The sequence below is a fragment of the Lepisosteus platostomus genome, chromosome 26 (genome assembly GCF_059453375.1).
Source record: "Lepisosteus platostomus isolate fLepPlt1 chromosome 26, fLepPlt1.hap1, whole genome shotgun sequence".
Lineage (NCBI taxonomy): Eukaryota > Metazoa > Chordata > Actinopteri > Semionotiformes > Lepisosteidae > Lepisosteus > Lepisosteus platostomus.
The window spans coordinates 9,676,324-9,698,072 of NC_142636.1; the positions used below are offsets into that span (position 1 = coordinate 9,676,324).

At 57.1% G+C, this 21,749-nt stretch overlaps 1 protein-coding gene across 9 annotated transcripts in view; it reads left to right on the forward strand.

Annotated features, from left to right (window-relative positions):
- ubap2l (ubiquitin associated protein 2-like) overlaps positions 1-21,078 on the forward strand; it is a 32,747-nt gene extending 11,669 nt beyond the window's left edge. For 3 of the 9 annotated variants that reach the window (XM_088620744.1, XM_088620743.1, XM_088620746.1), the window contains 21 exons: positions 551-610; positions 1,715-1,767; positions 2,363-2,448; positions 3,933-4,107; positions 5,153-5,354; positions 5,474-5,829; positions 6,742-6,914; positions 7,489-7,702; positions 9,477-9,516; positions 9,907-10,093; positions 10,498-10,567; positions 11,160-11,403; positions 12,051-12,139; positions 12,253-12,306; positions 13,640-13,721; positions 13,966-14,186; positions 14,288-14,393; positions 15,956-16,114; positions 17,674-17,741; positions 18,967-19,161; positions 19,718-21,078. In XM_088620744.1, coding sequence (XP_088476870.1) covers positions 551-610; positions 1,715-1,767; positions 2,363-2,448; positions 3,933-4,107; positions 5,153-5,354; positions 5,474-5,829; positions 6,742-6,914; positions 7,489-7,702; positions 9,477-9,516; positions 9,907-10,093; positions 10,498-10,567; positions 11,160-11,403; positions 12,051-12,139; positions 12,253-12,306; positions 13,640-13,721; positions 13,966-14,186; positions 14,288-14,393; positions 15,956-16,114; positions 17,674-17,741; positions 18,967-19,161; positions 19,718-19,813 — 2,930 coding nt within the window. In that variant the 3' untranslated portion in view covers positions 19,814-21,078. The remainder of the gene's footprint in view (positions 1-550; positions 611-1,714; positions 1,768-2,362; positions 2,449-3,932; positions 4,108-5,152; positions 5,355-5,473; positions 5,830-6,741; positions 6,915-7,488; positions 7,703-9,476; positions 9,517-9,906; positions 10,094-10,497; positions 10,568-11,159; positions 11,404-12,050; positions 12,140-12,252; positions 12,307-13,639; positions 13,722-13,965; positions 14,187-14,287; positions 14,394-15,955; positions 16,115-17,673; positions 17,742-18,966; positions 19,162-19,717) is intronic. The other 6 variants (XM_088620749.1, XM_088620750.1, XM_088620747.1 and 3 more) reach the window with 4 other exon arrangements.
- The last annotated feature ends 671 nt before the right edge of the window (positions 21,079-21,749 follow it).

Below are 21,749 nucleotides of genomic sequence, written 5' to 3' on the forward strand. Positions count from 1 at the left end.
GGCCCCCCTTATGCCCCAGTGGCATCGAGCAGCAGAGCCGGGCTGTGGGCTTTGAGTAAGTTCAGGCCTAGATCAGGGCTCGTCGAGTCATTTACAGTGGAACGTGTTTCTAAAACAGAAAGTTACTGTGAGCCGTGGCACAGCACAGGCCCAAACACTGAGGCGGGAGATACAGACCCCTGGTGATACTGTAGAGGAGTCTGGGGGAGAGCAGGGGGTTCGAGCTGTCACTTCTCTGAAACCCCTGCGGAGTATACAATCAGTGCTGCACCGCCCTTTACGTTTTTAATGGTTTTGGGCTTGAAAGTTCTTTCATTGCTCATTTTTTCTCAGCCTCATAAGCGTTTGTAATCCCTGGCCCTTGTGTTGTCGGTGCGTTTTGGTTTGACGCGGTATCCGCAGGTGTGTGCGGAAGTTTTGCGTGTCGTGCCGGAGGGCCGGGAGGCCGGGGGCGTGTTGTCTCCTGCCCTGCTCGCTCTGGGTGTAGGAGGCTGCTGCGGTTGTTTTCTTTTTGCCTCATTTTCGTCTTTGTCTCTCTCTTCCCTTCCAGGGCTTGAGTTCTCTGGGGGTGAGGGGACAAATTATCCCAGAAAATTTGACTCTGCTCCTGGTACGATAATTATCCAGGTGCAGCATTGCCCCGGATAACTTTTCTTGATTTGTTCGAATTTGTTTTTTTTAAATGTTAATATCTGTGGATATAAGGCATGGTACTGTGGAAGGAAGATTGCTTGGATCTTGTTTTTCCTGGGAATGTTGTCTGTCTCCAGGTCTTGAGCGGATATTTGTTCGGTACCCTTTGTTTTCCCTCAAGACCCAGGCTTGGAATGGTACAGAAAGAGCCATTTAATAATTATAATGATTGCTTACACTTATATAGCGCTTTTCTGGACACTCCACTCGAAGCACTTTATAGTAATGGGGATCCCCTCCACCACCACCAGCGTGCAGCCCCACCTGGGTCATGCAACAGCAGCCATAGTGCACCACAACGCTCCCCACACATCAGCTCTCAGTGGGGAGGAGAGCAGAGTAATGTAGCCAATTTAATTTATGCCCTTTAGTATGAGAAGAGTGAAACCGGTTGGTCCTGAAGGACAGAACACAAACTTATTGTTCAGTGAAGGTCAGAGCTTGGGGGAATTCAACTAGGACCCTCCTGGTGTATCAGCCCTGGGCCTCGATCACCGGACCAGCTGTCCATGTTTTGCAGAACTGTCCTTGAATCTACTGAAAACTCCCTTTCCAGTGAAGCTTGAGGTCCTGGAGATAAGACACCCCTTAGCTTTTGGTTATTTTTCTTTTACTCTCTGTATATTACAATCCCATAATTTTCCATGCTCATTGTCTGGGGGGGGACTTTCCTTTCACAAGTCCATGTTCTCAGCCACCCCACACCCGTCTCTGCCTTCTGAAACTCCCTATAAACGGATCAGGTGGCGATTAAGCTGTGAGCACGCAGCTCTTTGGCCTCCCTCGTTGACCCTGGGGTGCAGAAATGACAGACCTGCAGATATTTAGTGCGAAGGCTCTGCTCGTTTAGCTGCTCTTAAAATCCACCCTCGCTGAGCTGTGCGTGCCGTGTTTCCAGAGCTGCTGTGGTGTGAAGGAGGAAGAATAAATCAGTCTCCCCTGCCCCTGTTTAACCTGTCCGTCCGTCTCAGGGTTTTCTCTTATCTCTCTCTCTCGTGTCTGTTTCCCCTGCTGCCCCCAGGCGCTTGGAGGACGGCCACCGAGGAGTGGGGCACCGAGGACTGGAACGAAGACGTGAGTATCGGGGTGATGGACATGGGGGGGGTCTGCATTCTCTCGGCTCGCCCATGCTGTCCGATCGCTCGTCACCGGGCGCGAGGGCGCTGTCCCCCAGCCTTGACCGGTGGGGTGGGTTTGAACACGGGCTGTATTACCCACGTTGCCCTTGTGCCAACGAGACCGGAGGGCCCCAGAAGATCAGAAGTGTGGCTCTGCGCTCACCTTTCTGAGGGCCACAGGGTCATGTAATAGCATTGCCAGCAGCTGCTCCTCTTGACCGAGGCAGCTGTACAGGGGGCTCAGGCGGGTGTCTTGTCTTCTCCCCAGAACCTTGCCAACAGCATCCCAGCTGAGGGGCACCTTTCTCCCTGAAAAGCATAAAAACCCTTGGAGCTGAGCACTTAACGCTCGCCCTTAAACTAAATCAAAATCCGAACAGTCCTCCCGCCAGTAATCCGTCTCTTCCAGAGATGTTGAACGGAAAACCGGTGAGAAACGCAGAGAAATCCCCCCCATTATCACAGCCTGGACAGTGAAACATGCGGCGGCCGTTCTTGACGGTTTGTTTTTAATGTCCCCCCCCCGCCTCCTCTTTATTTTCTTCCCCCAGCTTTCGGAGACCAAGATATTCACAGCCTCCAGCGTGTCCACCATCCCCCTGCCTCCGGAGAACGTGACGATTACGGCCGGCCAGAGGTACGGACTCGGGCGGAGAGAGGGGGAGGAGGAGGGGGGTCGCGGGCCGGTGTCTTCCCCCTCCTATCCCTTAGACACTTGGGACAGCCGCAGCCCGCTGAGCCGAGCGAGTGGCAGTGGGGACGAGACCCCCTGCCTCTGGCCCCGCCGGGTTTGAAGGCACGGTGCCTTGGGCCTCCGAAGGAGGGGAACTCTAGTGACGAATGAAAACCGAGCTGGACCAACATGCTTGAGATCGACTCTAGCTGCTCCAGATCAATAATCCTACGCTGTCGAGCGGCTGTTCTAGACACTAGCAGTATGGAAGTGATGGTTGTCTCCACTCGCTCCCTCCATCACGTGGTTTAGCATTGGAATAGTGTAAAGTGCGTCATGTCAATCGACATCATTCAGTTGGCGTTCACCCCTCCTTCTGCACGTTTTTGGAGTGGAAGTGCACAGGGCCTACGAACACCAAGATCCGGCCCTGGTCTCTGGAGCTTAGCGAGCCCATGACCCAAATTCGCCTGCGCTCAGGTCCTGGCAGGGGCTGGAGCTGCTCCGTCAGTCTGGCGCAGGCGATGGGGAGGGGGGGCCTGGTCGGCGTCGCCAGTCCAGTCCCCACGCGTGAGCCGGCCTGGTTCCGGGGTGTCATTCAGTGCGGTGCTGGGCTAGGGCTACAGCTGCTATTTTTCCCCGCACACCAGTAGACCCTTTCCGGCTGGCCCGTAGCCTCAAAGGGGGGACAGCGTGTGCCACAGAAACTGCAGAGCTGATCATCAGATGCGGCCTGCCCCCTGCCTGTGGCTGGCTGAACTGCATCGCTCTCCCAACCGCCTTGTACAGAAGTCATCATGCGCAAAACTTCTCACTGTGCCCACTGGCTTTCAGAGCGTAATAAGTCATATTTAACTGTCAGCCTTTACATTCCCACACACTCCGATATGGAGTCGATTGGTGTTGCTCAGTGCTGATGGAGATCCTGTCGTAGATGGTTTGTTTAAAGGATTTTATTTTTCCAGTTCATTTCACAACGGGTGAGAGGTCAGAGGGTTGGAATGGCAGGGAGGGGCATCTTGGTTCTGGGGGAATGCATTTGGATTACAAACCAGTTTACAGATAGGAGCCCCTCAGGAAGAAAAGTATGGTGCGTGGTGGGGGGGTGGTGGCTAATTGAGTTTGAATGTTGAGTGAGGGCGGTCAGCCTCTGTCGCCACTTCTGCACTAGAAAAAGGGGAGTTCAGGGCCGTGTTTCCAAAACGGTTTTCCTTGAGGAAAGGGCCGCTCGTCATCCTCGAGTCGCTGAGGGGGGGACTCGGTCGGCCTTCACAGCAGAGCTGTCAACTGTGGGCTGCTACCAGCTGGGCAGTCCTCTCCGCTCGCCCTGTCCATCCCCGTCTTTACTGCACGAACCAGTAAATCTCTCCCGGGCTCTAGTCCCACACCCCGATGTTAAATCGTGTCCAGGTTTAATCTTAACCCTCTGCTCCCCCTGTGCCCCTCAGGATCGACCTGGCGGTGCTGCTGGGGAAGACACCCCCCTCCTCCTCGGAGAGCGAGGCCACCTCCCTGGAGGCCTCCCAGCAACCCTCGCTCTCCCAGTCGCTGGTCTTCAGCAACTCCAAGCAGGGCCCACTGCCCCAGCCCCCCTCCAACGCTGCCTTCGCCCAGCACAGCATGGTAAGGCCGCCGCTGGAGCGCTCGGCCCTGGTGTGGGTGGGAACGACCCAAAAGAGGAAGATCGCCCACTGACCTCGCTTCCTGGGGCGGGGTCTGTGCAGGGAAGGTCGTGGCCGAGCCTCGTCGGGAGAGGCTGTCTAGGGGCCCACTGCTCTGGCTGTGGGCAAACCCTATCACACTGGCATCGCGGCCAGACCCTTCCGCCCTGTGGCATGTTGGAATGGGGGAGGGGGGGTGAGGAGGCTGGAAAAACTCCGGCGGGGACTGCAGGGCGTCTCTCCCTATCCAAAGACCTCGGCCCTGCAGCAGCATGACGGTAAGGGTCCTGCAGGAGCCTGCTGCAGTTCCTCATCCCGCTCCAGCCTGGGACAGGCGTGGTGTTGGGGGACAGGGCTCACCCGTCGGGTCGAATGGATCAACAGAGCGGATGCAAGCTGCCCTTCACCTGTACGTCCTGAGATGACTGACACAGGGAGAATCCCCTCTGGCTCTTCCAGAACGGAGATCGCAGCTGCCAGACCCAAATACATTTGCGTCACTGGGCACTGCTTCATTTAAGAGGACAGCGGTGACTGTGATCTAACCCTGGCAGGAAACATTACAGTTGCAGGCACCCCCTTTCAAGGCAGTCTTACTTATTGCTCACCTGGGATTCTTGCGAAGCCGGGGGGTGCAGGGGGATACAGGGTACAGCTCCCGCACACCAGTAGACCCTTTCCGGCTGACCCGTAGCCTCAAAGGGGGGACAGCGTGTGCCACAGAAACTGCAGAGCTGATCATCAGATGCAGCCTGCCCCCTGCCTGAGGCTGGCTGAACTGCATCGCTCTCCCAACCGCCTTGTCATCACGAGTGAAGCTTACAGCTGTACCAGTGAGACGTGCAGGGCGTACTGAGGTTTCAGGTGAGCCGTCACACTGCTGGCGTTTAGGATGAGGCCGTAGGTGAAGCATCCAGGTGGACCAGACTGGGAACGTGATGGGAATTTCATGGCTTTTCCCTTACTTCATTCCTGTTCCTCCATGTGTCCTCTTCTCCCTCCTGCAGGTCAGCATGCTGGGCAAGGGCTTTGGCGACGTGGGGGAGCCCAAGGGGGGCAGCGGAGGGACGACCAGCGGCTCTCAGTTCCTGGAGCAGTTCAAGACGGCCCAGGCTCTGGCCCAGCTGGCCGCACAGCACTCCCAGTCGGCCCCCTCAAACCCCCCTTCCTCCACCTGGGACACCCCCTCCTCCTCGCTGGCGCAGTATGGTGAGCACCTGGGGAGGGCAAAGATGTTTGTCAACCAGTTCACGTTACTTGTGCTGATGCGCTCGGTTGTTTCCTCTTTAACCTGTGCTTTCTTCTCCGTCTGCCCTCCCCCGATCCAGACATGAAGCCGCAGTCCGAGCCCTCGATCCACAGCCCCTTCGGCAAGCGCCAGTCCTACCAGCCTTCCTCCTCCATGATGGAGGCCTTCCTGCAGCAGGACAAGGGCCCCGCTGCCCCCGGAGGGGTCTCCTCCTCCTCTTCCTCCGCGCCCCTCCCGCCTCCAGCTGCCCCGGCCGCCGTGGTGCCACCCTCTTCCTCCTCCTCCTCCTCCTCGCCGCTGCCCAAACCCCCCAGCGCCGGCCCCCCGGGGCCGCAGATGTCCCCCGGCTCATCAGACAACCAGTCGTCCAGCCCGCAGCCCCTGCAGCAGCACAAGCTCAAGCAGCACAAGAAGAGGACCTCCATCACCACGAAGGTACGGCCCCCCGTCCGCATGCCCCCTACCCTGCACTGGGGGAGAGATAAGGGGTGGCAGGGGGAAAACGTTTGCAGCCCCCCATTTCTGTAAAAAGTCGCCGGTAGAGGAGGAGGAGATGAGGGCGTGGGTATGGATATGGTGTGTCCAGAGTGAGAGAGGGATTCAGTAGTAGGCTGTGTAACAATAGTAAGTTAGATCCTTTTTCCTGGGTTTGTTTGTACTGGGGACAGAAAGGAAATAATTGCTTACACTTATATAGAGCTTTTCTGGACACTCCACTCAAAGCGCTTTATGGATAATGGGGATCCCCTCCTCCACCAGTGTGCAGCCCCACCTGGATGATTCTCCAGTCCTCTCCCCACACACCAGCTCTCAGTGGGGAGGAGAGCAGAGTGATGAAGCCAGTTCATAGATGGGGATTATTAGGAGGCCATGACTGGTAAAGGCCAGGAGGGAAACTTGTCCAGGATGCCGGGGTTACACCCCTACTCTTTTCAAGAAAACACCCTGGTATTTTTAATGACCACAGAGTCAGGACCTCGACTTTACATCTCATCTGAAGGACGGCACCTTTTTACAGTGTAGTGTCCCCGTCGCTGTCCTGGGGCATTAGGACCCACACAGACCGCAGGGTGAGCGCCCCCTACTGGTCACGCTAACACCTCTTCCAGCAGCAGCAGCCTTAGTCTTTCCCAGGAGGTCTCCCCTCCAGGTACTGACCAGGCTCACGGCTGCTGAGCTCCAGTGGCCTGCCGTTGTGAGTTGCAGGGTGATATGGCTGCTGGGAAGTGTTGGGGGCGGTCGGACAGTGGGACCACATGAACGCGGGGGGTGCTCAGCTGGGTTTGTGCAGTGGTATCGATTCAGCTAAACTTGGGCTTTGATTTCCCCCCTCCTCTCTAAATGCAGATCCCTTCTCTGGCGGTGGAGATGCCAGGAACAGCGGACATAGCGGGCCTGAACCTACAGTTCGGGGCCCTGCAGTTCGGGTCCGAGCCGGTGCTGCCGGAGTACGAGCCCACGCCAGCCACCAGCGCCCCCCCCAGCCAGCCCCAGAACAGCCTCTACACCAGCTCTGCCAGGTGCGCCGCAGTGCCAGTCGGGTCCGAATCGGAGCCAGGAAGGGCCCTTCCTAGTTGTCGGCCCTCAGGCTTCAGGACTTGGTCTCCACACGTTTGCTTGCTCCAGACAGTTGTTGTGCTTTGTAAAGTTCTGGAGTACGACTATGAAATTATTATCCTTACACTTACACAGCGCTTTCCTGGACACTCCACTCACGGCGCTCTGCAGATAATGGGGATCCCCTCCACCACCACCAGTGTGTGGCCCCCACCTGGATGATGCACCAGTACTCTCCCCACACACCAGCTCTCAGTGGGGAGGAGAGCAGAGTGATGAAGCCAGTTCAGAGACGGGGATATTTGGCCAGGGCACCAGGGTAAAACCCCTAGTGTTTTCAAGAAACGCCCTTGGGTTTTTAATGTCCATAGAGAGTCAGGACCTGTTTTTATGTCTCATCCAAGAGATGGCGCCTTTTTACAGTATAGTGGCCCTGTATAGCGACGAGGCCGTTAGGACCCACTCGGACAGTCGGGTGAGTGCCCCCTACTGGCCCCAGCTGCAACTTAAACCTTTCCCCTCCTCTCCCTCCCTCAGTGAGTCAGCGCCCACGATCTCCTCGAACCCCAGCCAGGACTCGGGGTACCAGAGCAGCGCCCTCCCCGGCGGGGGCCCCTCGTACCCTCCCCAGCCGGCGGCGGCCAGCGGGGGCGCCGGCCAGGCCACCCTGTACGAGCAGCGCTCCACGCAGACCCGGCGGTACCCCTCCTCCGTGTCCTCGTCCCCGCAGAAGGACCTGCAGCCCAGCAAGGTGAGGCCGGTAGCGGGGTGTCACGGCCTGGCGTGCGGGGGGGGGCCCCGCGATCAATCCTCACATCTGGCATGCGCTCCTTTTCTCTTGGAGGAAAGACGGGGTGCTGCCCTCCGTGGCCCCAGCACGTGGGTCAGCCCTGTACTGCACCCCGCTTCATGCAGTGGTGGTGCTACTCCTTCTCTCCCCATTTTCTCTCCTCTCACACATCTTCTTTTCACACTCTCTCTCTTATGGTCACTGTCCCAGGGGCATCAGCAGTGCCAGTAAAGCTCAGTCACAGCCGTGTTACTGAAACACTGGGGGGGCTGGTAATCAGGTGGGGCGGGGTGGAGTCGGGGGGGCGCTTGTTCTTCAGAACCCCTCCTCGCTGGCGTCTTCGCCCTCGGGGGGTGTTACAGCCGGGCTCTGCCTGTCCTGGGCTGTGTCGAGTCGCTGGTGATCTGGCCGGCTCCTGTTGTGATGGCAATATCCATTTCCTCCCCCCGAAATCGTCTCGGCTGTCAGTGGACCAGCGGCAGTCTGAGCGAAGGTGCCCTGGGAGCTCATTGCGTGAGTACACAGGCGTGGACCCGCTCCAGCGCCGGGCCCGTAGAGCCCCGAGCAGTCGCGGGCTGTGCCGCCTCTAGTTTCCAATGAGACTCTTCGGACCCCTTTAGACTAGTAACAGCAATAGCATCTGGGGGCTGTTTACCCCCCCAATTTGATCAACAGCCAGATTACTCCTCCCTTTCCACCAGATGGCAGCAAACACGCATTCCTTTTTCTGGGATCCCTGAAATGTGCCGAGTGACCTGGCCTACGGGCGGCCACTTGAGAGTCTCGGCCTGCCCTGTGCTTGGTTAATTTGCTCCAGGGAGGTGAAAGTCTGGGGAAAGGGAGTTGGGGCATGCTTGTAAGGCTGTGGTGCGAAACGGAGCTCGCCTCCTGGGGCCTGAGGCCTGCGATCTGGGCTTCTGGCCCCGATTTGGAGCCTGTGGAGGTTCTCTGCTGCAGACGGTCCTCCCGGGTTCCTGCCTCCCACCGATCTGGCGGCAGCTGTGAATTATTCCCCTTTCCCGCCTGGACAGAAGCCAAGTGGGATGGGCGCAGGCCGAAGCCGGGACGTGTCCCCATGTCCCGCCACATGGCAACGGCTCATTGCTGCCCGTGGGGGTGGGGCGTCGGCGCCCCCCCTCGCTGCAGCAGAGCCCAGAGTCCGTTTGTCGTTGTCCCTTCCCGGGTAACTCGCTTGCTGCACCTGGCAGTGTGAGGGATATGGGTTCGCACATGCAGCCACCACGTTCATCGAGGCGAGACTTGACAATCTCACTATTCGCAGGTTAAGCTCCTCGACCTTTGACCCCCCCTTAGCTGATGAGTTCTGGCCTCTGGGTCTTTGGCAGTGGACTAAATACCAAGTCTCTCCCTGATGGGCAGCAGTGAATGCCATCTTACAAACTGGTGGGGACCCCATCACCCCACAAAACCGATTTAGTTTGACGAACACAGCCAGCTGTGTGAATGGTCTGACTTGGTGAACCTACTGCCAGCTCTTGGTCAGAAGCTGGTCAGTGAAGTGACTGGTCCAGTCTCATGATTGTGGGGCTCATGCAGTGGGATAGAAGCTAGCAAGATGGTGCAGATCCTCCTAGGGGCTGCTGTTTGACCTTTGCCCTCTGAACTGTAGCTTGCCCTAGATCCAATCCTTGTTTGGTGTTTCGCACGATGCGTCAATGCCCCTTGCACAAGAACAGTTGAATACTGAGACTCCTTTCTCTCTCGATTTTGACAGAACGGGTTCAGTTCCATACAGACGTCGCAATCTGTAGAAGGTAAGTCTTTGTGCTCGAGGGGGGGAACAACGTTTCCTACAGCGAGTCTCTGTGAACGAGCTGTTTGAAGTCAGGCGAGGAAGTGAAGTTTGGGTGACAATCCTGAAACCTAGGGAGCAGAGCAACATGGCTGACCACAGTGATGTGGAGCTGTGGTTTACAGCAGGGCCGGATTAAGCCAAGTCTCTAGTTTATGCAGACAGCAGATGTAACGAGTGTTATCAGCCTGGCCTTTGCCAAGATCTAGGTTTTTTTCCCGCTTTTGTTTATCCTGATGGGTTATTTTATAGCAGCGTAGTGTCTTCTGCTCTTGCGTGCTGGTAGGATAGGTGGTTTAGTTGGGATTGTTAAAATCCGGTTTAACTCTCTCCTTCCACCCCATCCCTGCAGCTGCAGCAGGCTCTGCAGTGAAATCCGTATCGGACTCTCCGGTGGTCTCCAGCATGTCCTCCCTGACCGACAGCGTCTCGGGCTCCTCCTCCCTCCTCACCACGGCCAACCAGACGCCCCTGAGCTCGCTGGGGCACAGCGAGGACCTGCCCCCCAGCTCCGCCCCGCAGCCCCAGCAGCACAGCAAGTGAGTGAAACGACATCTCCGCAGTATGGAGCTTCTCCCAGTCCCTTCCCTCTGCAGGTGTCAGACACTGCTCACTCCACGTGGCTTCATTACTAAAAGCTTGTGTTCAGTTAAGCTTCTAACTAGGTAAGTTGATTGTGACCCTGAGGAGGAGCTCACCTAGGCGTCTAGTAAGAAGCTTCATCATGGTCTGGGCAAGTGTGTTCCCTGCTCCCTCTACCCTTGGTGTAAAGAAGCGCCTGCTGTTCTTGGTATTTAAATTAGATTGTTCTCTGGCTCTGTGTTCGTTCTAAAGAAACCTGCTAGGGTGACCTTGTCAAGGCCTTGGAGGGTGTTGAATGCTTGCGTATCGGGTCTCCCAGTGGTCTAACTCTTCCCCTCCTCTCCCTCTTCTGTCTCCCCAGCTCCTTATCAACGCAGTCGAACAACCTGGCATCTTCCTCTTCCACAGTACGCACTTCAAACTCTTTACTGGTGAGAGTCCGGGAGCCGGGGTTCGTCGTGACTCCTAGAGCAGATGAGAGCAGTCGTGCTTTTGTTGGTCGGATTCTCTTGGCGCTGGAGAGTGTTGAGGGAAGTCGGTCCTGGTGCGTTTTGTCCCAGGGTGTGTGAGCCGGAGCCAGGGGGCAGTATTGAGTGCTTTCACAGGTAGTTGCCTGTTTCTGCAGACTCCCCCTTGCACGCACATGCACGCTGACGGCGCTGTGTGTCATGAACTGTGTAATAAACGGAGCACTATGCATCGTTTCTGTTCACACCTCGGCCCAGCCCAGGACACAACACAGGTGGAGATCACAGGTTGTGTCTAGGATGGCTCCCCCCTGTTGGTCTCTCAGGTTGCAGTTAACCTAAATTTGATTTTAATCTGGCGGCCTGGCGTTCGTGCACGTTTTGTTTTGTGGCAGAGCTGCTAGGGAGAGCCCATGGTTCTGCTTGATACTGAATGCTATCCAGTAGGAACTCGCAGTGAAGGGTCTGGCTCGCTGGTCTCGCAGCCGAGATTCCCAGCACCCCCCTTGGCGTTGGAACCCTTTCTCACTCCCCCCGCCCTCCTGTTTCCTCTCAGCACGCGAGCGTGGACAGCGAGGCCGCCCTGCACTCCTCCTCCAGCTCCTTCCCCTCCTCCTCGTCGGCGGCCGCGTCCAGCGCGGTGCCGGCGGCCGCCGCCGCGCCCCCCTCGGTCAGCACGGTGTCGTCGGCCAGCCTGGGCCCGGTCAGCAGCCTGGGCATCGGACTGAACAGCACCAGCTCGGCGCCTTCCTCGTCCTCCAACTCATCGTCGTCACGCGGCTCTGCAGCCTCCGCTTCAGGTACAATCGCAGGCCTCCTGCTCTTTGGGGCATCTCCATCTACTGGTCTTTAATTGATGCTTTTTAAATTTGGAATCACTATTAATGTGCACCTGCCCCACCTGGAATCTTTTTTTAAATTTAGTTTTTTTTTGTCATGCTCACCTGGATTTTGGGATTGTTGTCTGGCATCGCAGGCGACAGCCCAGAGGAAATCTCGTGCTGTAATCTTAACCTTGGAAATTCCCCAAAGTCTGGGTCCTTATTTATTCTAGTGGAGGCAGTTTCAAATCCTTCTCAAGGGTTTTGGGTTACTGCAGGCTGTGGGGAAGCCCCCTGCCCCCCTGATCCTGCCCTGCCATGGGTGCTCAGCCAGCTGGGCGCCGTTGCTTGGCAGCTGCCGGTCTCTGACCCGGGGCTCGAACCCGCAATCGCAGCGGTCAGCCTGCGCTCAGGCCGGCGCCTGTCCTGGACGGGCCGCGGGCGAGGCCCTGCCTGGGGTCCGAGGACTCCGCTCGAGTGGACCGGAGGGTTGGCGCTGGCCTCTCAGTCTTGCCCAGCCCCCCCGACAGTGCTCGGTCAATGGTCTGCCACTCTCGGAGCATTCCCGCGTTTTTCTTCTTTGATCCTGCTTTTTACGTTGTGATGTTCGTTTTTTTTTTTTCCAGGAAAGGCCCCCCCAAACCTGCCGCCTGGGGTTCCTCCTCTCCTGCCCAACCCCTACATCATGGCTCCCGGACTCCTGCACGCCTACCCAGTGAGTGTCGGCCGCCTGGCAGGCCGCTGCTCTGTCCCCGGCCCTCCCGGGAGCTGATGTCCTAGGAGTTTCCCCAGTGGGCACGCAGCTCAGTAACTCTCTCTCTCTGTCAGCCTCAGGTGTACGGATACGACGACTTGCAGATGCTACAGACCAGGATCCCCCTGGTGAGTCCTGTACCTCATGGGGTTCACCGCGCTGATCGGCCGGCACGTTCCCAGTCCGCCGCCCGGCCGTCCTGCGACCAGCGGTCGGCTCTGCTCCTTACCGCATAATCAAGAGAAGGATTCGTTAACGGGGGAACTGCAACGCTATTTTTATATTTCAGGGTTTGGAAAAAATCAGCCTCGATGCGTGCAGTTCAAGCCACAGCGAAAGTAATTTACAAGTTACTGTGTGCATAACTTCAAATTTACATCACAAAATGGGATGAAATTTCCAGGTATGGGCAGCGCCATGCTCTGCGATTCATAACGAGGCAACAAAACTTCTGCTGAGATGAAGCGGCCCTATTGCACTGCTTGTGAATAGATCTCTCTTGATCCAGTAGAAATAGGGCTCTCGACTTCCAGACCACTTGCCGACGAATACCGGTTGTTAACTCTGCACGTAGGAACATTTCTGAGGCGAAATGTCTGCTGCACAACCTCGTCCATCACATTAGTCATTACAGGGACTAGTGAGCAGGAAGGGCCGCATCACGTCCCCGTTCGTGGGAACTCGAACGAGAGTTTGTGACAGCATGGCAACTTGCAGTACTGTCCGCAAAGTTCACGTTTGTGTGCTTGATTCAAAATTTGTACAAAAATTTCTGTAACGTCAATGTATGTATTCCTGAGATTTAAGAACCGATCTGACAAATTGGGACTGCAGTTCCTCTTTAAAGTGCTCCAACTTGTAGTCCAGCTCCGCTCCAGGGCTGTTTTCCTGGGAAGGGCACTAACGGACTGGGTTGTGGCTCAGCTCCTGCACACCAGTAGACCCTTTCCGGCTGGCCCGTAGCCTCAAAGGGGGGACAGCGTGTGCCACAGAAACTGCAGAGCTGATCATCAGATGCGGCCTGCCCCCTGCCTGTGGCTGGCTGAACTGCATCGCTCTCCCAACCGCCTTGTACAGCGGCGCCTTGTCAGCGCGGGCGCGCGCGCCGTCCGGTTCGGGGCGCGGTAGGGGCTGCGGTAAACGTTCCGCAGCCCGGATGTAGCAGGGCCTCGGTGTTCCTCTCCCTGCCCTCTCGGTGCGTGGCTCTCCCCTCTCTGTGCCGCCTGTCTGCCGGAAGAAACCGGCCTCCGTGGAGAGTTGTTGTTCTTTTGAAGACGCTGTAAGGAAGAGCAGGGCATGAGTGGGAGGTGGGAAACCCGGCTGGGTCTGTTGGCGCTCCTGGCCGGCTCTAGCGCCCAGGCAGGGGTTGCATGCCCGGTGGGTGGCAGTGAGGTTAGTAATTGATGAATGAACTGGTAATTAAACTCTGGTTGACTGGCGTTCCCTCTTGTCCGTCGTCAGGATTATTACAGCATCCCCTTCGCCACACCGACCACGGCGCTGACCGGCAGAGAGGGCAGCCTGACCAACAACCCCTACTCGGGTGAGAGCGCGGCGCCACGTGGTTCTCATTGGGGTTTTTTGTGGATTTTCTGGCAGACGGGCCTAGAGGAGATTGTTTCACCCCCCACCCCCCCAATTCTTGATCGCCTGCCCCCCCTCTTTGTCCTCTTCTCTCTCCTGGTTTGCTGTCCCTCCTTCGCCCCTGCCCTTCTCCTTGCTTTCCATCTCCCCTCGCCTCCTCCACCGGCGTGTCTGACCTCTGACCTCTGCCCGCCTCCCTGCAGCGGGCGACCTGACGAAGTTTGGCCGGGGGGACGCCTCGTCCCCGGCGCCGGCCACCACGCTGGCGCAGCCGCAGCAGAGCCAGACCCAGGGCCACCACACCACGCAGCAGACCTTCCTGAACCCGGCCCTGCCGCCCGGCTACAGCTACACCAGCCTGCCCTACTACACCGGCGTGCCGGGGCTGCCCAACACCTTCCAGTACGGGCCCGCCATGTTCCCGGTGAGCGGGGGCGGCCGCGTGCTCACGGAGGAGGGGGGGGGTCTGTGTCCTCGGGATGCCTCTGTAACGCCTTTCCCCTTCGCCCCTCCCTTCCCCCACAGGTGGCTCCTACCTCGTCGAAGCAGCACGGTGTGAATGTCAGCGTCAACGCCTCGGCCACGCCCTTCCAGCAGGCCAGTGGGTACAGCTCCCACGGGTACAGCACTGGTGAGAGGCCGGGCGTCGGCGGAGCGCGCAGGGGAACGGGCACACTCACGGCGCACTGAGAGCGCCCCCTTCAGGGCAGGGTCGGGCTGCGGCCCCAGTGAGAGCGCCCCCTTCAGGGCAGGGTCGGGCTGCGGCCCCAGTGAGAGCGCCCCCTTCAGGACAGGTTAGCACAGGGCTGCGGCCCCAGTGAGAGCGCCCCCTTCAGGGCAGGTTAGCTCAGGGATGCAGCTATGTGAGAGCGTCCCCTTCAGGGCAGGGTTGGGCTGCAGCCCCAGTGAGAGCGCCCCCTTCAGGGCAGGGTAGCACAAGGCTGCAGCCCCAGTGAGAGCGCCCTCTTCAGGGCAGGGTAGAGTAGGGCTGCAGCCCCAGTGAGAGCGCCCTCTTCAGGACAGGTTAGCACAGGGCTGCGGCCCCAGTGAGAGCGCCCCCTTCAGGGCAGGTTAGCTCAGGGATGCAGCTATGTGAGAGCGTCCCCTTCAGGGCAGGGTTGGGCTGCAGCCCCAGTGAGAGCGCCCCCTTCAGGACAGGTTAGCTCAGGGCTGCAGCCCCAGTGAGAGCGCCCCCTTCAGGGCAGGGTAGCTCAGGGATGCAGCTATGTGAGAGCGTCCCCTTCAGGGCAGGGTTGGGCTGCAGCCCCAGTGAGAGCGCCCCCTTCAGGACAGGTTAGCTCAGGGCTGCAGCCCCAGTGAGAGCGCCCCCTTCAGGGCAGGGTAGCACAGGGCTGCAGCCCCAGTGAGAGCGCCCTCTTCAGGGCAGGGTAGAGTAGGGCTGCAGCCCCAGTGAGAGCGCCCTCTTCAGGACAGGTTAGCTCAGGGCTGCAGCTATGTGAGAGCGCCCCCTTCAGGACATCACAGCAGCCAAGGGCTCAGTCCAACACGTGTGCCATCACTGGTTTTAAAAAACAGAGCTAGAATTTTTTTCTGCAGCATTTGACTCCGATTGATGTAGCGCGATTCTCCTGTACAGCGTGGGGGGGGTGTTGACACGAGAACCATGCGCGTCTTTGTTCCGGGGCTCTAGTGAGAGCCATCTGCTTGTGTTCGCACCCTGCATCCTGCCGCACAGCGATCCTGGGCGGGGAGGGGGGGTGTGAGAATATTTCGGGGCTTTAGGAGAGTCTATGGGATGCAGGGAGCACTCACTACCTGCTAGTCGACGTGGGGCGGGGACGGGCGTGGGGCTCGACTCAGGCGGCCTCTTCCCGGAGAGGACTGAGGAACTCGCTTCCTTTATCTCGGACAGCAGATTCGTTTTGGCCGAACGGCATCGAATTCGTTGGCTCGTGCGCCAGAATTCCCCAGGACTTCTTTTTTTTTGGTGTATTTCTAGAACCTTTGTGAATCTTGCTTCTTGGCTGGCTTCTGCGATTCTCATATATATATATATGTATATATGTCTGCATATGTCCATATATATTATTTTTGTGTCCAGCGGGTCCCTCTGTCCCTCTCCGCACTTTTCCTGCACCCTTTCACTCTGCGCCTGGCCCTGGTCAGTCCTCGCACCCCCCCGCCCCCCCTCCCCTGTCTAACGCTGCGGGCTGTGGCTGTGTCTGATTGCAGGCTATGAGGATTTGGGCCAGGCCTCTGGGAGTGGGGATTTCTGTAAGGGTGGATATAGCACTGCTGTCGCTGCCGCCGCCGCCGCCGCCGCTGCTGCTGCCGCCGCCGCCGCTTCTGCGCAAAACAAGCCCGCCAGCTCCGTCACGGGGCCCGGAGTGGGTAAGTGCCCCTGCTGCGCTCCTCCTCCTCCTCCTCTCCCCCACCGCGCTTCCGCGCCAGATACCCCCCACTCCTCCTCGCCCCGTTAGCATGGTGTCCTGTCCCCTATACATGCTCCACTCCTTTGCGCATGCTCCACCCTTACACGCCCCGCCCCCTCTGTGCATGCCACTCCCCTTTCTAGCTCCACCCTAACATGCCCCCTTGTTCTTGGCCCCACCTCCTCTGTGCATGTCACTCCCCTTTCTAGCTCCACCCTAACACGCCCCCATGCACTTGGCCCCACCCCCCTCTGTGCATGCCACACCCACTCCTCGGTCCACCCACCTTCCTCCTAATTTCGTCTCCTTCATATCACCCTGACCGAGCTTTCTAGTTGTCTCTTCTGGCTTTCCCACTCTCCCTCTGTTCATCGCACTTTTCTGCCTCTTTTGCCCCCTCCCGCTGTTCGCTTGCCTCCCCCCCCCCCCTCACAGCTCTTGCATGGCTGGGTGGTCTTTTGTGCTGTGCATGGTCTCCTCTCCTCGTTTCTCCTCTTCCCCTCTGCTGGCACAAACCAGTTTGTCAAAACTGCTTTACACAGCAATTTCCCGAATGTCTTATGAACATGGAGAAAACGGTGATCCAGAGGCGCGCTGCTTTAATTTTCATAACTGCAAAGGTTGTAAAATAACCATTTCTGTGTCGGGTTTGCATTAATGACGGAAGAGCCCAGTCTTCTCTGGCTTTCAGAGTTACTGGTTGGTAACGTTTTAGAGAGACTGCTCCAGGCAGTCCTGATGCGCTGGGAGCTCTTTGGGAATGTACTGGCGGAGAGTGGCTCTGTCCAGGAGGAGGCCTTGGTCTCCGAGTCCGGAGCCGCTGAGTGAGCGGCGCTGTCCGGGGGTCTGTGTCCAGTGAGCCGCGTGGCCGAGCCGTTTCGATGCGCGCGTGCCCCTCTGTCGCCCTCGTACTGCGGCGTGCCGTGTGGAAGGTGTTTTAAAATGGCGCGGTCGTACCTGGGGGGGGGGGTGGCAGAAACCCTGAACCCCAGCAGGCGGTACCTTTGAGAACAGTCTGTCCTCCTCGTAGCCAACAAGCCGTCAGCAGTGGTTCCATCTTTGCGAGGGGTGATGTGCCCCTGCAGACGTCCCTGTACTGGGCCAGTGCTGCAGTGCTGTGTGTCCTGACCCTGCGGCTACAGCACCAGTGCACTGAGCAGCACCTGTGGTTGGGTACCTCCCCTGGCTCCCTGCAGGAGTCTGGAGGGTGGGGGGGTTGCCCGTGTGCCTGGGCAGAACCCTGCACACCATCTGGCCCGTAGCAATGGTGGGGGCCCTGGGGCAGTGTGTGCGACAGAAACCGGACAGCTGCTGCTGGGTCTGTGCATGGCCCTCCGCGCCTCTCGGGCGATGTCGGGACTCCCGGGCTCCATAGCCAGCTGCCGCAGTGAGGAGTCTGGGGGCGGTTATCGGTTCAGTTAGGCAAGCAGATGTCGTTCTGGAGTAGGGGCACGGGCTTCTCTTGATGGCCGAAGAAGCCGAAGTAACCCTGCGTCTTCCCCTATCTCCCTGCTGCAGGAGTTTCTGTGACGTCCAGCAACACCGGAGTTCCTGATATTTCCGGGTCCGTTTACACGAAGACGCAGGTGAGCACCTCGTTACGGGCAGTGCGATCTGCGCCCGGTTCCCTTGCAGATTGCGCCGGTCTAATGTACAGCAGGGGGCGCTGTTCCCATCCTGGCTCTCTGGGTCTCCTTCCGCTTGGGCCGTGGACTGCCTCGTTGAAGTCGCTCACTTAAAGGGGGACTGTGGCCCTTCCTGCTCACTAGTCCCTGCCATGACTGATGTACTGTGATGTGCAAGCAAATAAGGACAGGTTGGGCAGCAGACGTTTTGCCTCAAATGTTCCATCGTCGTATTTGTCAACAAAACAGTTTCGAAGACGAGAGCCATATTTCTTTTGGATTGAAAGAGATGTTTTCACAAGTCTGCTTGTTTACAGTGTAAAACAGCTGCTCCACATCACTGGAAGTTTTGTTGCCTCGTTCTGATTTGCGGAACGTGGCGCTGCACGTACCTCGAAAAGCCATCGATTTTGTGATGTAAATCGGAGGTTTAACACTTTGCTGTATACCTCTTACTTTTATTGGTTTTAAATTGATCTCATCGTTGCTGACTCCCACCCTGAAATATGAGAACACTGCTTCAGTTCCCCTTAAACTGAGCAAGTCGGAGCGTTTTCTTGCTCTCAAGAGGCCAGCAGTTTAAAGAGACCTATTAAACCTGCTGGACAGCGCCCCCTTGAGGGCTAAAGCCAGGCACTTCTGCTGTAGCGTGTCAACATAAAGGTTACAAATGAGAGGGGGCTGATTCAGCCCACCCAGCCCGTTAGTAAAGTAGCTAATTAATCTGCCAATTCTAGCGGTTTCTTGAAAGAAGTCAGGATGTGGGTTTTAACGTGGCTGGGTAGCCTGTTCCAGACACCCACCACCGTCTGTGTAAAAGTTAAATGCCCTTTATAGTTTCACTTGTGTCCTCTGGCTCATGTTACACTGCTCAACTGATTGGATTTCCTGTCGGTGCCTCCCGGGTGTTTTGAATATCTGAATCGTATCTCGTTCTCTTCTCTGTTTGAGACAAAATAGATTGACATCTTTCGGCCCGTCAGGTGTTTCCTTAATGCATCTGATCTCCTAGTCCCCTACAGCGATTCCACAGCGGCGGCGTTCCTGTCACGAGCTGGCCAGCCTTGAAGTGCTGAAATGAGTTCCCAGTATTAGTGTGGGTCTTCAAGCCTCCTCCCCAGCTGAATTAAAGCTCACCAGTTTCGTCCTCCTGTCTCCCTGTCTTCTCCCGCTCCCTCGTCGGCAGTCGTTCGACAAGCAGGGGTTCCACGCCGGCACGCCGGCTGCTTCCTTCAGCCTGCCGTCGGCGCTGGGCAGCGGGGGCCCCATGAACCCCCCCGCGGCCGCCGGGTACCCCCCTGCCCCCTTCATGCACATCCTGACGCCCCACCAGCAGCCGCACTCCCAGATCCTGCACCACCACCTGCAGCAGGACGGACAGGTGAGGCCCGCTGGGCACTGGGGGGGGTGGGGATGAAGTAGACAGCAGGGTAAATAACTCCTGGACACTCCACTCACAGCGCTGTACAGGTCATGGGGGATCCCCTCCACCGCCACCAGTGTGCAGCCCCACCTGGATGATGCACCAGTCCTCTCCCCACACACCAGCTCTCAGTGGGGAGGAGAGCAGAGTGATGGAGCCAGTTCAGAGAGGGGGATTATCAGGAGGCCCTGACTGGTAAAGGCCAGGGGGAAATCTGGCCAGGACACTGGGGTGACACCCCTACTCTTTTCGGGAAACTGGGATTGTTAATGACCACAGAGAGTCTCCAGGGCTGTGGATAGGCTGGCCATAGAGGAGACCAGGAGAGAGGCCGCTGTCGGGCACACAGAGGGCAGAAGAGGTCAGGCCCTGTAGCCCTGAGCAGATCCGGGCTCGGTCCGTCCCACGGGGGTGGCCGTGCTGACCCTGCTGGTCTCCTCTGACCAGGCAGCCTGTTTTTTTTTTTCTTTGCTGGCCACGGTCCTCACCCCCGTCTCCCTCTCCCTCTTTCCAGAGCGGCTCTGGCCAGCGCAGCCAGGGGACGTCCATCCAGCAGAAATCGCAGGTCAACAAGTCGGCTTACAGCAGCTACAACTGGGGGGCCAACTGACGCCCCCGCAGCCCCGCCCTCTGACCCCGTGACCCTGTGACGGAGGGCTTGCCCGCATCGCACCCACCTTCCCCGGCTGAATCCCCTGCCCCCGTGCCCCCCTCCCCTCTCTCCCTGGGGGGCTGTGTGCAGCTCCCCCTCTCGCCACACGGGGGTGCCACCTGCAGTACGAGTGAGGAGGGGGAGGGATGCAGGAACGTTTTTTTTAGGGGGGGGGGGGGGGTTCCGAAACAGGCGACCTCCTTAAATTTAAAAGTGCAAGAGTGCAGAACTAGCGAGAGAGTGGAGCTTTATGTATTATTTCACTCTGACTTGTATGTCATATGTAAAATAGACTGTTTTTCGTTTACTGTTTTTTTTTTCCTTTGGCAGGGCAGGGACAGGAGATGGGAGGGGGGGGGGAGATTATTTGCATCTTTTATATTTCTTCCTGTCCTCCCCGCCCCCTCCCACACACACACAGACACCCCCCTCCACCCCTGTATGTCTCTCCCCTCTTGTTGTGCTTAAACCACTGTTCACAGTAACCAAATCATTGACTCTTTTTTTTTCCTCTCTCTCTCCCCTGAGCAACATGAATTTATTCTTGTGTGTGTTTTGATTTATTTTTTTAAAGAAATACCCCCTCCCCCCCATTCTCTTGTGTGAAGTTTGAATTGGCAAAATTGACTGGGGTTCTATAGGTATGAGCATATATATTTATAGAACTTCCACACCCCTGCCCTTTCTGTATCCCTGTTATTATTAGGAATCTAAACCGTAATTGATATGGACAGACTTGTATTATGGTTTTTGTCAGTGAATTTTTCTTTTTGTACTGTGTTCTAAGAATTTAAATGGATAAAACTTGTCTTGTATATATATATAAAAACACCAGAGTACTGTAGTGGACTTTTTTTTCCCCCTCCTATCCTCGCCCACAATAATCTGAAGGTATATTTTCCCTTTTTTGTAAACTATATAAATATTAAGAAAGAAAAAAGACCTTCTCATCTTTTTGATGAGAGTCTTTTTTTATCGAGAAGAATTTTTTATTTTGACGCTTGTACCGCTGTAAGTATAGCCAGCCTTTGGGTTTTTTCTCTCCTCCCCCCCGTGCTGAATTTTGAGTTTTCTGTAATTTTGTTTGTTTTTTTTTTAGCTGGTAAACTCTTTAAAGAAGAAAAAAAAAGTGGGGGGGGAAGATTTAAAGGAAAAAAAATGTGGTTATTTACAAAACAACAGCAAAAATAAAAGTCACAAAGTGATGTGCTCATTTTTTAATACTGTAGACTCCCTGCTTGCACGTTTGTTTGTCGGGCTGTCCGAGCGTGGTTGTGGATGGGGGGGGTGTCGGGGTGGGAGTGGAGGGGGGTTCTTGGCCATTTCTGGGCCACCCCGGTTTCCATAAGAACCCCAAATTGGGACATGGGTCGAGTCTCGGTGCTGAGCAGCCCTGCCTGCTCATGGCCTCGTTCACAGCGCAGCCGGTTCCTTAAGCGTGTGTCACCCGAGGCCTCGTGCCGAACGAATGGGGCCGGTCATCTGCGTGGGCCGCTCCTAGCTCGCTGCTCCTTGGGTGTCATCCAGTCCTTCCAGGGATAGCGGCTTCAGCAGCATGGCCGAGGGCAGCTGGTTCCCAGTTCCCACCACCCTCCGGGGGGGGCGTCATGCCTGCTGTTCTTGGACACCAGGCCCGACGGCCCATGTCGCCCGTCAGACAGTAGCCACTGGATTCTGGGATCATGCTCAGCCATTCCTTGAAGGAAGGAAGCCAGGCGATCAGGCTGCAAGGGCTCATTCCCGGCTTGGTGGAAATTCCATGGAGGGGACGAGGAGAGAGCTGCCGGCACCCGCAGGGCTGCTGGGATCGCTGCGTATTGCCCAGTCAAAAATTCTGGATTGGATCTTGAGCGAGCCAGACATTCGGATGAGGGTGGCTCTCGTGGAGGAGGGA